This window comes from Rattus norvegicus, chromosome 19, assembly GCF_036323735.1.
Source record: "Rattus norvegicus strain BN/NHsdMcwi chromosome 19, GRCr8, whole genome shotgun sequence".
NCBI classification, from domain to species: domain Eukaryota; kingdom Metazoa; phylum Chordata; class Mammalia; order Rodentia; family Muridae; genus Rattus; species Rattus norvegicus.
In genome coordinates this window covers 41,969,718-41,983,708 of record NC_086037.1, presented here as the reverse complement: position 1 = coordinate 41,983,708, position 13,991 = coordinate 41,969,718, and the positions used below count along the sequence as shown (strand labels likewise).

Below are 13,991 nucleotides of genomic sequence, written 5' to 3'. Positions count from 1 at the left end.
AACTTACAAGGGTTTGTAACCTTAGTTCCAGGGGATCCCATGTCTTCTTCAGACCTCTGTGAACACCACATGACCCACAGCCATATTTATAAGCAAAACACACACACACACACACACACACACACATCATCATCATCATCATCTTTCTCTGGGATTCAGATGTCTAATTTTAAGTGTAAGGACCTGCAGATTCATGGCATTTACTCCTGAGAACAAAATAATGTCAATGCTTTCTCCTTTTTTCCAGTCCACGATAGCTACTGGTCAGGACTGGCAGCTGCTGGTCAGGACTGGCAGCTTTTCCTCAACTTTGCTGCCTTACAACATGCACCATTATGACTCCTTTGAAGTTTTCCCATTTCCTAGTTAATTTCTCAAGTTAGTTCCATGCTTTAGAAGAAGTCTACCATTTGAATGTTCTATTTACTAATGGTTTGTGGAAATAATTCTAGATAAGCTACACAGGGTAGGAATTGGGGGGAATTATTTTTCAGTACCATTCTATCTACAGAAACTCTGAGTAGATTTTGAGTTCAAAACCAACCCAGACTACCTAGTAGAAAGCAAAAGGACAAAATAAAAGTTTGTGTGTACTTACGTATGTGTGTGTTAAGTGATCAATGCCCACTAATGAAGGCAACTGTATTCTACACGCTGGGGCAGCAATGGGATACAAAAATAAACACAAGTATGCTTTTAAGGTGCTTATGTTAAAAATGTAGCAGATGTTTGTCATAAAAACAAATGCTGGACTGCAATTGTGCCGTGCCCTATGAGGCACCACTGAGGTGGGCAATAGAGGATCTTGCTAGGAGATATAAAGAAAGTTCATCATCATCATCACCACCACCACCACCATCATCACCATCATCAGAAAAGGTGAATCCCATATTAATGTGAATCCTTCAAATACATTTCACTGCTGCAGCTGTACCCATTACAGGACAGAAGTACACAGGCTAAGAGTAGGGCAAAGATGTGCAGAGAACTTGAGAGCACACACAGAAATACCATTTTCCCTCAACAGAGCAAGAGTTCGTTCCCACACCCTTCTCTCACTGCCTTACCATTCCTGGGTTCATCAGGACAGCAATTTTCTCTGTGCAACATCAGGGTATGGTGTATTCTTTCTAGACATGGGTGGTAATGGTTCACCAGGCATGTGATTTGTAATTATTTGCTAACCTAAATTCTAAATTCTATGGGTGTGTGTGTGTGTGTTAAATATACATGTTCCTGTGGGTGTGTGCACATTCATGTATGAATGAACAAAAATAATAACTCAAATGCATGTGGAGGCTAGAAGTAGGTGGGCATCTCTCTCTCTCTCTCTCTCTCTCTCTCTCTCTCTCTCTCTCTCTCTCTCTCTCTTCTCTGAACCTGGCACTTGCTGATTGGCTAGACTGACTGCCCAGAGAGCTCCAGCTCTAGGGTCACACACTTGGGATGTGACTGCAGCATTAACAGGTGTCCTGGGACTCTGTACTCAGAGCCCAAGCTTACCTGTCAACAGCTTTACACACTGAGCCGTCCCCTCCCTCTGCACAGCATACTCAAGAGCATACACAGGGAGAAGACAATGGAGTAGTGGGCGGCAGGTGGCATCGCTCGGTCTATATGAGCCGATCGAAAGGCTCGTGCAAGCACAAGGCCTTGACAGCGGAAAAAGAAACACTGTTTTCTCACGTCACACACCAGCCAGCTATTTCCACAAGCTGGGAAATACTTTGGCTTTTTCTAGTTGCCCATCTGTGCAGATATAGCCTGAACTGAAGTTATGCTAGGAAGTTTCTATTTCATCTGCTATTTCATGAGCCTACCACCTGGAACAGGGAAGTCTATCCGACAGTGTTTGCATGGGCCATGCAAATGCCCGGGCTCCGTGTCTTCCACCCATTGCCCATAACATTCATGCCGTGTGTGCATGGTTTCAGCTGCTCCAGTTCATGACAGGCTGTAAAAAGGGAAGACAGGAAGCACACGTCTTTGTGATTAACGGGAGGCTTTGCATTTTTCAGCGCCGACTGGGAGATGCCGCAAAGAAAGCCATCAGCAAACTCCAAGTCAGGACCATCAGGAAGGGTGACAAGGTGAGAGCATCTTTTACTTGGTGAGGGCATAGTGAAGGAACTCTCCACAAAGTGGAAGACAGAGAGGAGAGGGAAGCAGGGGTAGCTGTGGATCTCTGTTGTCTATACACACCAAGCCCTTAAACCTTGTATTAAGCACAGTGTTTAGATAATACATGCAGTTTGTTGGCAACAAAACATGAGAAATTATGAAGTTAAGTGTTCAGCAAGAGCCAAATTGTAGAGTCAGCCTAAGTACCCATCAATAAATGAATGGATTAAGAAAATGTGATACGTATACATGGTAGAGTGTTATTGAGATGTTAAGAAGAATGAAAATACGTCATTTGAAGGATAAGAGATGAAAATACTATATTCCTCATGATAAGCAAGATGCAGAAAGACGACTGTACCACATTTTCTCTCATACTCAGAATCTAGACTTTTCAAGATGGCTCGTAAGTAGGAGGGGCCCCTACTTGAGGAAAAGTAGAGGACCCGTGGAATGAGAGGGAGGGTGGGGAGGTTGTGGGAAGTGAAGAAAACTGAAGTGTGTGTGATACACATGTGTGGAAATGCCACAGTGAAACCCAGCATCATATGCATTAGATGCACACTTCCAAAGGTGTGTGAGAAACCAGCTGTGGTTATTCACCCCTTGAATCCCAGCCCTCGAGAAGCACAGACACATAGGTTTCTGGGGTTTCTAATCCAGCCTGGTCTACATAGTTCCAGACTAGCCAGGATGCATAGACCCTGTCTCAGAAAAAAATAAACCAAGTGTGGCTGAGGCAAGCACAGGAAGGTGTCCCTTGAAACACGTGGCAACAATGGGTCTTAAGTTTCAGTTGAAGCTTCCTAGCAGTCACTGGAAAATGAAAAGCAGGAAACAAAACTTCAGTATTTCAGTCAGTATTTGCTTACCCTGTTTCAAGTGATTACTCTTAATATGACCCCCGAAAGTTTCCCCAGAAGTCCTCGGAACGAGGGTAGGTTTCCAGTCTGAGCTGTGCTCACCACGTCAGTTTAGAGTATAAATGCGTAAATGATATTTATGCTCTTCTGAACTCTAAGACTTGGAGCCCCAAAGTCACCTGCCAGCCTCTGCCACTGTAGAATAAGACCCTTGAAGCTGAGGGTCGTCATCGTGCACATCCAGGAAGGGAGAAGAGGCCAACGGCCCAAGTCTGTGGGTTCTGAGGATGACTTAGCAATGGATGGCAGTGCAGCGTGTGAGCTCAGCACTACCTGGTGATTAGGAGTGGACTCACATGAACATCGGGTGCTTACCCTGTATAACTGATTTTTCTCACAAGTTAGATGCCATCATTTTAAATGATATCAAAGTGACGTTGAGATTCATAAGAGAAACTTCATTTAAAAGGATAGCCATGGCCTTGGGACAATGGCTCTGTTGGTGAAATGCCTGCCCTGGCTGAGTCCGATCCCCAACACTCATATTAAAGTGAGATGCTTGCTTGTTGGGGTCAAGTCAGGAGGCAGCCGGCTGACCATTCAATCCAACCAAGCAGAGGAACTCCAGGTTCAGTGAGAGACTCCATCTCATAAATAAATAAATAAATAAATAAATAAATAAATAAATAAATAAATAAATAAAAATAAGGTTTGAGGGCAACTTATACACATCCAGGTGCCCTTACCTGAACACAAGCTGAATTTAGAAATATTTGCATCAGTGTCTTTCCCCGCTCAGCTGGAGAGTAAAATATACCAGCATGATGGCGTAAGTAAGCCATGAGTTGCCACTCTTAGGTTTGCATACAGAAAAAAAAAAAAAACTGAAACTCTATTTTTATTTACATCTAACATAAACCTTGCATGACAGAGGACAGAGTAGATTATAAGTCATTCAGATAAATATCACTCCTCAGAATGGGTTGAAAGATATTTACAGCATTTTAGGAACAGCATATGTGGATGACATTTTCCTCACAAAAGCTCTCAGAGTAGAAACAAGGGACGGTGGGGAGGGAGGAAAACTAAGCCAGTCGGTGAATTATTGATTGAGAAGACCAGTGTTAATGCGGCTGAGAGGCTGGCCCCAGGAGAGCTCTCCTTGGTTTATGACAGCGTTTGCTCAGTTTGGAAGCTAAAGTTGGCCCTTCTGCTTCTTCTGTTGCAGGAAACAGAGTCTGATTTTGATAACTGTGCAGTCTGCATAGAAGGATACAAGCCCAGCGATGTGGTCAGGATCCTGCCCTGCCGGTGAGTAGTGCGGTCGCCTTCTCTGGTGCAGAGGAGACAGAGGCCTCTGTGTTGGCGTTGCAAACAAGTAAACCATCCCTTCTTTCCCTGTAACTTGGTTCCTGAAAAACACACTACCATATCCTCCTTGCTCGAAAGGCAGACCTGACGAGACAATGGGAGTCCATGCTGTGTGTGCAGAGGCAGCTCCTTGGAAACGATGCTCGGTGATGAAATATCCTCTCAGTGGTGCTCAGAATCACTTCTGGCTTTTATCGGTGCTATATCCGCTTAAAGATCTTAAAGATCAAAGTCTAAAGAAGATGCTGTGATTGGCCAGGACACACTCAGCAATCTGAATATGGCCAGAGGGAACAGGGAGCCAGAGGCACATCCCATTTACCTTAAATTTGACCAGTGGTAAGAGAATGGGTCAAATTCCCACAGAATTCTAGAATCTGCAGTAACATTCTAGCATGGAGACATGGGGAACCCCCCCCCTGAAAAGAATGCTCCAATCACTTTAAGTTTTCTCCCTAAGTCTAACTTGCTGTTACAGTGTCTGGCATTTTCTTTGAACATCCTAATTAAATCAACCGAGCCAGGATTGCGTAAGAGCCGCAGCTTTCATAGAAAAATCCCTTTTTAGTCGCACCTGCGCAAGTGTCCTAAAAATAAAAGTGGAATCGACTCCATGAAAGGTGCTTCATGTGGAGAAAATGGCTTGCAAAATTCTTGAGTTTAAAAGTCTATTAAGCAGAAAAGAGTATACCACAGAGATGTGCACCATCTATGGCTTTCCACCAAACAACACAAACGTTAAGACTGTTTATTAGAAATACATATGGAATAAAAGAGCATCCAGGGAATTGGTTTAATGATCTCAAGAGGATGAAGAAGTGACTGAGAAAATGGATAAAAAAGACTGGATGCTCAGATAGAGCTCAACATCTCTTGAGAAATCCTTCTTGAAAGGTTCACAGAAGTTGGCGACTAGGACAGTGGGAGTGAGAAGGCTCTCCGAGCAGAACCTGCAAGTGTGGGTAAAGTGCCTCAGTTTATAGACATCTGACTGTCCTTAAGTGGAATCACAAATGGGGCCACATTGACACTTGGCAATTTCCTGTATATGGACACACTTGCTCTGAGTATATTCTCTATGCATTTATTTGTTTGTTTGTTTGTTTGTTCGTTTGTTTGTTTTATGTGCGGGATGGCACAGAAGCCACAGCAGGAGTGTGGAGTTCATAGGATAGTTCCTGGGAGTCAGTTCTTTCCTTCTGCCCTGTGGGTCCTGGGAATAGAGCTCGGGTCATCACATCAGTCTTGATGGCAAGACCCCTTCACCCACTGAGCTGTCTCCTGACCCATAATTACACTCTTTCTAGACATCATACAGTGCACATGCAGTGGTTTCCAGAATGGCTTTCGAGGAGCACTAGTGTGAGGACAAGAGGCCCCTTTGTTCATATCTTACCTTAGGGGTTTGGGAGTTCCAGTGTGAGAAGCACGTCAGATGTTTGCCTTCCTCCTCTTCCTGCAGATCCTGATCTTCCTACGGTCCCTCCTCAGGGATGCCCATGACCAATCAAACGTCTGCTTGTTTTCCTGACACTCCAATGGAATGAGCAAGAGCTGTTAGCAAGACTTAAATGTTCTATCTCATTTGCTGTGCTGCGCACCCTAAAGTAGTTTATTCAGCTAGAGCGTTATCCTAACTAAATGTCGTGCGTCTACACGAAACTGCTGAAGACTCGAAGCTGCATAATCACGGGTGTGGTTTTCCACAGGCTGTTTCAGGATCTAATATGACAAGTTACACGTCTTTAACAAGATTCAATCTTTTCTTATTAAGTAGCTCTCCTTCATAGTATTTTCACACTAATCAAAAAAACTAGTATTCTACTGCTCACTGTTAAAACCGACTTTTGGAAGCACAACTTTATTGATATTTTCCTTACCCTAGGCTGCTCAGATTGGCTTCAGGTTTCTGCTTTTCTGTGATTGCTTTGTTTCCAAGCTCACCCACTAATCTTTCTGATATAATGCCTGTGTTTATTCTTTGATAATTCCATGTCTCCACACAGTGTGTATCCATCATAGTCACCTCCCCTGACTCCCCCAGGACCCACCACGCTTCCCACCCCTTTCCCACTCCATGCCCTCCTTTTCTTTTGTCTTTTGCTTCATAACTTACCAAGTCCAATTTCCACTATCCACACACTCACGAGTATGGACCATCCACTGAAACATTGTTGGCCTTAAAGAAAATGGGCTTTTCTTTCCCCAGGGGCTACCGTTTGTCCACGGCTCCTCAGTTAGTGGTGAGCCCCTTCTACTCTGTGGAGAGCTGACTGGGCTTGTCCCATGCACTCTTGCACAGACAACCATGGCTGGCATTCACGAGTACAGTGGTCCTGTCATGTCCAGAAGACACATCTTCCTATGCCTTCCCTGACCATCCTCCCTTACAATCTTTCCACCTCCTCTTTCATGATGGTCTACGAACCCTGAGGGGAGGGGTGGGGGTCACACACTGATTCTTTATTCATGTGCTTTCCTCTCCATCTTTATTTTCTCACTGTAGACCTTGCTTTAAATGACGGAACACACCCGTCATGAGTTATGCTGGATCTTACACTTGTCACACATAAGCACTCTCCGAATGGCTCATGTGTGTTTTTCCATGCTGATTTTAAAATCGAGCTACTTTTCTGGCTGTTGCTGGCTTCTTGCAGTCAGTGTGCGCTAATGGACACTATCAATCAGACATAGTGGCGTTTGCTTCTTTGCCCCACCGTTCCCCCTGAAGTATTGTTGAGCCTTAGTTCCTGTGAGTGTCATAGACTTCCTCTCCTAGTATTTTCAGGCTTATCATCCATGGAATTGTTTGTATGTCCTTGGAGTAAAAGCTACTTCAAAAATTATCCCAGTACATCATATGTCTCTTCTTGAGACTACATTCTGTGGCCTCATAATCCATAAATACTGTATCTATCACCATCGTTCGGGTGCTTTTCCAAGTATCCAAGTGTGCACTTGCATCATGAGAGCTTCAAAAGTGTGCTATTGTCTTCTCTGTCTGAGAATTCTATGTAAATTATGGTAAATGAGTAAAGCCTTCCTTCTCATCTGTCATCACGGTAATTATTAAAGTGAGGTCATATACATCCATGCCAGCCCTTTCTTTCCCCTCTCCCTTTCTTCATACAGTTCCTCCCTAACAGGTGAGCACAAGGCTCCATTGATGTGAACCTGGGCCTGTGTGCACGATGTAAGGGACAGACACGCAGTGGCTTGCTAGGCCAGTTGGCTATAGGCACTTCTAACTTTTGTGACTTGGATTTGACCCCAATTCACCACTAAGGCATTTTCCAGGAGACACGGATTTTGCCATGTCATACACATATCAAGACATGCACGATGCTACGTTTTGGGGTGGATAGAGCCTGTGATTATGACACTTAGCCACAGAGCATATCTTCCTGAAGCCCTGTATTGATCTTTACTGTCTTCTGCTGTCCTGAGACTGAATAATGCTCTCTGCTTCTATAACCTGTAGCCTCCCTACTCTTTTTCCCAGTGGCTATTTCCCTCAGCCCACTTAGCTATCTGAGTTCAAAGATACAAAATCTCAAGGAGACTGTGTAAGGAATCTTTTTTTGTTGTTGTTGTTCTAGAAAGAACAGATCCGTTCTGTTTATTGCATTTTCTTTTTTTTTTTCTATTAACTTGAGTATTTCTTATTTACATTTCGAGTGTTATTCCCTTTCCCGGTTTCCGGGCAAACATCCCCCTAATCCCTCCCCCTCCCCTCTCTTATGGGTGTTCCCCTCCCCATCCTCCCCCCATTGCCGCCCTCTCCCCAATAATCTAGTTCACTGGGGGTTCAGTCTTAGCAGGACCCAGGGCTTCCCCTTCCACTGGTGCTCTTACTAGGCTATTCATTGCTACCTATGAGGTCAGAGTCCAGGGTCAGTCCATGTATAGTCTTTAGGTAGTGGCTTAGTCCCTGGAAGCTCTGGTTGCTTGGCATTGTTGTACATATGGGGTCTCGAGCCCCTTCAAGCTCTTCCAGTTCTTTCTCTGATCTGTGTAAGGAATCTTAGGTGCATCAGAAGTCCACATTTGCCATTTGTAAAAGGCAAACCAAGTTATTTTGCTTGCCAGGGTCCTTATGAAACTCTTTCCTATTTTAACTTATCACCATTTGGTGGAAGCATTATTGTGTTTTCTTTTCATCTGGAGGTCTCCTCCACACCTGGGGACAGTCAGAAGCATCCTGGTAACAAGCAGGCCTTGTGATGAGTTTGTCGTACATGAGCAACTCTCTCGGAATGACAAATTCCATGTAGTAGGAGCAGTAGGAGGTACCACACATGGGGTGGTAAATGGACTGAGCTTTAGAAATGGGCTTCAGTGGATAAGCAGGAAACAGCATAATATGGGTGTCCATGATGACAAATTTCTGCAAATCCAATAGGGCTAATACCAGGCACAATGGATTTAAGAAAGGTTTCATGATAAAAATAATGATGATGGTGATGGTGATGGTGATGATAATAATAGGAAGAGGAGGAGAAAAAGAAACATCCCTTTGGTTTATTTTTCCCTTATTAAGATTTATTTTTAATAAAAAAAGAAAAATATTTATTTACTTTTATTTTACATATATGTGAACATCTTGCCTACATGTATGTCTGTGTACCACATTCATGCAGTTCCCACAGAAGGCAGAAGAGGGTGTCAGATTCCCCCAGAACTGGAGTCATAGATGTTGTTAACCCCATGTGGGTGCTGGGAACTGAACCTACAAGAACAATGGTGCCTTTAACTGCTGATCCATCTCTCTAGCTCCCATATCTTCCTATTTTTAATCCAAGTTTGTTTATCTCACATACCCTCATGTAGGGTAAAATATTTAAATATCTGCCTATCTCCCGCATGCAGGTAAAGAGCCACTGTCATTTTCTCTTGTTTCTTTCCTTTGCATTCTCATCCTCACTTTTGCAAGTTGGAAATACTGTTGTCGACACCGTCCAATGCCCTGTTCTCCCTTATCATTGTAAGAACTTTTCCAGAAAGAGTACTAAGTTATTCGTGGCTCACTTTGGACTCTGAAGCAATAACAAGAAGTTAATCGAGCTCCTGCTTGCATAAATCACTCAAAAAGCCTTGGGATGCCAAGGGTTTTTTTTTTTTTTTTTTTTTTAAGAGCTTTTACTTCAAAAGTCTATCATGGCCCGGGTGGAATTTTCCACTGAGGTAAGCTATGAATGCTCCCCACTCTCATGAATTTACTTCTTAGTAATCCACTAGGGAGGTGTTCATGTTCACATTCTACCCCCCACGGAAGACGTGGACAGAGTTTCTCACACACGGATGAGCTTATTTCTTTCTGTAGAAGTGATGTGACCCTCTGGCTTAGTATCACCAGAGTCTGATTGCTAAGTAAAACTGCATACACCTCAAGTTGATATCTCTGGCAGATGTCCTCTGACTTTCATATTATTCACAAATAACTTTCTGAGCTTATGGCTTGTAAACAGTGTTCCCTGAGGACTCTAAGCATCAGTCTTATGAATGGAAAAGAAATCTTTATATTGGGAGAGGGGGGAAGATGAAGAAAATTAGCAAGTAGCAAACTGTCCTGGAATGACTAGAGTCGGGGAGTGTTCTCCTGCTGATCGACAAGCAATGCTGCACCTAATCCGGGAGAGGGGGCGGTGCATGTCCAGAGAGCTGCGTCTTCACATTGTCTCTGCAGGAGCTCAGTCTGGGGGCTTCTGGCACTTCTCAGGGAGACAGATGCCAGTTTTTCTGGAGCCACGTCATCTGTTAGATGAGGCAATCCTGGAGTACTTGTGGGCTTGTTTGAAAGTCTTTATACCACAGGCTTTACCTTCTGGTTATTCCCTGCTATGCAGTTGAATGGCTTTACGTGCACCTACATCGCCACCCACCAGGAGAGTTGGATCCTCTACCCCACAAGTCCCTTAAACACAGTTACCACTCAAAAATGTCATGCCCCCCCATGGAGGTTTTTTGTGTGATTTGGGGCTCTAGCCCAAATACCCTTAAAAATTGAAGTCTTAAGATTTCCTGAACTGTTGTGAGAGAAAGCATAGTACTTACACCAAAAATTCTCCCAAACAGTGTGTGTGGCAGACAAGCCTTCTCGAAGGTTCGTTCAGCATGCCTCAAAAATTTACCTGGCCTCAGGGATTGCTCCAACCAAGCTTTCCTGTGCTTTAGACCCACCCACTTGGGGAGGAGAGATGGCTCAGAATGTAAGCACATATGCACAAGCAAGAAGGTGTGTGGTGTCAGATCCAAAACCTGTTGTAAAAGCCAAATGGGAATGGTGGCCCAGCTCTGAGTCCAGCCTTTGGCAAGCAGAGACTGGACCCTGGGAGTAGGCTGACTAGCTACATTAGCATCAGCAAGCTCTGGGTTCAAGTGAGAGACCCTGCCTCAGTGAAGAGCTGGAGAGCAATTGAGAAAGTAAGCCAGTGCCAGACTTGAGCCTCCATGAGCACACGCGTACACATGCACACACACGCAAGCACACACGAAGACATCTACAAGCATGCACACCACATACACACATAAATAAATGCATAACAGAGTCCACTCACTGTCCTCTAACACTGTTGTTCATGCCGTGGGTCCCAGTTGATAGTAAAAGATAAAATCAAGTTAGTTTTGCCATTCCAGCACAGACTCCCTTTCAGGGCAGGATGGTCGCTCACTCGTGCTATGTAGCAGGCACATGAGCATAATAAATGCTCTAACATGAAAATGTATGGCCTGGTGTGAAAAGGAACATCCCTTTAATAATAGGAAATTAGAAGAATCACAAGTGAGTGATTCAAACATTCAAAACAGACCTGCCCCTAACATTTTAAACCCAGGGGCCAGTCTGACGGTAAGATGATCCAAAGACGCTGAACTTCCATAAGAACAGGAAAGCCGAGATCTTTATAGTAAAAGAATGCTATAAAATGCTGTGAGTAGCTGAGATTCTGGTTAGGAGCCCTATCGCTCATAAAGTAAGAGAGCATTTTCCAGCCAGGCAGAAACAGCCTGGCCTAAGTTTACCCTTCTCTCTCTCATGCATATTCCTGATCAGGAATAGATATCTTCTTTGTCGCTTTGTTTAGGAAAATATCATAGCTAGGACTGTAAAAATGACTCGGTGGTTAAGGGTACATGCTGCCCTTGTAGAGGACCCAAGTTCAGTCCCCAGCACCCATGTCTGACAGCTCACAACCTTCTGTAACCCCAGCTCCAGGGTTACCCATAGTCCGGCTTCCAAGGTCACCTACACTCATGTGCGTGTACTCACACACATACACACATACATATATTTAAAATTAAGTCTTTAAAATATTGATGGTTATTAATTATAGCCATCAGAGTTGACTTATTCTATTATGCTTTTGTTATGAAAATTAGATTATAGAATATTATGTTTCTGGTTATTTACTTACAGCTATTCAAGTTGTTTCTATTCGTTCACTTATTGCTTGTGGCTAGGGCAGGAACCATGTGTGTGTGCATGTGCACACATTGCAGTGACACAGCTTGTGATAATTCACTCTCTTGTGCCACCTTCCCAGCCCAGATGTGTTTTGCTTTTTAAAGCATAACTTTCAAGGATTCCATGGCCATTTGAAAAATTGTTGAAAATAGGAAAAAAATATATATATATATTTTAAAACTAATGAAGAGAATAACCTCACTCTTAGAACTAACGGGCATTGGGTATAATTGATTTTACAACAAGTTCACTGCATCTTGCATGCATAGTTTAAATATTCTGTGGTCAACAGTTGATACTGTTGTAATTCTTTTTTTTTTTTCTTCTCCACCCACCTCAACTGAGGACCAAACCCAGGGCCTTGGGCTTGCTAGGCAAGCACTCTACCACTGAGCTAAATCCCCTACCCCTACTGTTGTAATTCTAATGCCTCATTACCATTAAAAAGGAAGTGCTTCCTTGTAACTTTAGAAATTACTTAAAAATAGGTAGGTGAGAGCACAAGAGTTCACTCTTTGGATTGATTTAAGTCAATTTCTCAGCATTTAATTTGCTTGCAATATTTCATCATTCAGAAATCTGAGTCCAAGGTTCTAAATTTAGTCACAGGATACACTCTTCATAGCTGATCTCCTGGGTCCAGTGTGATGTAGAAGTATCTTGAGAAGTTTCCTCAAATTGCTTTCTTGGAAGACAGTAATGATTGACAGTCAGCTCACTAACAGCATAGGACGGGGTGTTTCATCAGTGCCTGCTAGAACCGCAGAGTTGTACTTTAGAAAGCATCTCTCTCTTCCAATAGGCAAATATTAGGATATTAAATATCCTGAGATATTACCTTTCGCTAACATAATTTTATAGCTTATACAAGTTGATGTTGATTTGACCCTGTTTCCTAATTTGAGATGTAAGACTAGAAAGGGACCTGTGACCTTAAACTGATAAACATGCTAACTAGTTCTGATTTTTTTTAAAGTTGGTGTAAATAATGCTTTTTCTCACCTGAATACATTTTGTTTCTTTATGATTCAGTTTCGTTCGTGGAGTTTTTAAATTTATGCTGTAAAACGTGTATGTGCTCCAAAGGTTGGAGAGAGAGAGCTCAGCAGGTAAACATTTGCCTCTCAGTCATGGAAAGCTAAGTTTGAACCCCCAGTAACACAGTTAAAAGAAGTAAAACAGCTAGACAGAGTGTAACCTTGGCACTGGGAGGGGCAGAGGCAAGAGTGAATTGCAGGCACTCATCTAGTCTAGCAGGTTCAGTGGGAAACCCTGTCTCAAATATAAATATTTAAATGTGTACCCCAGGACAAAGACTGCATATGTCCATAAGTGGATATGCCTGGACCATGAGTTATTCATACTGGTCAAAATATGAAAGCACTCATCGTTTTAACTCTAAGAAAATCATCTAACAAACTCTCCAGTGAAATACTTTTCAGCAACCCAAAGGAACTGCTGGTGTCCAGCGAGGCACAGATAAATTAGAGAAACGTTATTCTGAGCACAAGACATCCCTCGGGAAAAACATATCTACTTTATGATTCTGTGTGCATGGGATCATAACAAGGAAAACGACTCTTTAAGGACAGAGGTCAGAAGGACAGTTGTGTGGCAGAATGTGGTTGCTGACTCCGAGCAGGAAAGGACTTTCTGGGGTGACAGAGTGATGTGCCTCTGTACCTGGGTGCTGGGTACAGAGCATGCTCACACCTAAAGGCCACCGCGTGTGTAAAAGGCATGACTTCTACTGTGCGACAACTTCATTTAAGGTAATCCCATAGCTCTCCCGAAAGTTTTGTACAGGGGGCGACATCACATTACATTCCAGCAGGAGCTTGCTGGGGGTATTTTTTAACCATTTTTCTCTGACTACTTCAGATGTTTATGTGCATGGCTTCAGTAAAAGCCAATGCCTACCTAATGCTTAATGAAGGGAATGAAAAAAGGAACATGAAAGAAAGGAAGCCAGGCTGAGGGACCTCAGTGTGCTCACTTGTGTCATCTACGACAAAACAAAGGTAACTTAAGAATGAGATTCTGCACTGTAGTAACCTCATTAAACATGGCATTCAAGTGTCCTGGTCCCTGGTCACATTAATCACAGGGTGAATGCCAACTGGCTTGGCTACTCCAGCCAAATGATATAATTAGACCAGGGTCAAGTTCTAAGG

The 13,991-nt window shown here is 43.3% G+C and overlaps 1 protein-coding gene across 1 annotated transcript in view; it reads left to right on the top strand.

The window, feature by feature from the left end:
* Rnf150 (ring finger protein 150) overlaps positions 1-13,991 on the top strand; it is a 220,942-nt gene that overhangs the window by 149,509 nt on the left and 57,442 nt on the right. Inside the window, exons 3-4 of the mRNA NM_001191093.1 lie at positions 2,019-2,090; positions 4,213-4,295. Coding sequence (NP_001178022.1) covers positions 2,019-2,090; positions 4,213-4,295 — 155 coding nt within the window. The remainder of the gene's footprint in view (positions 1-2,018; positions 2,091-4,212; positions 4,296-13,991) is intronic.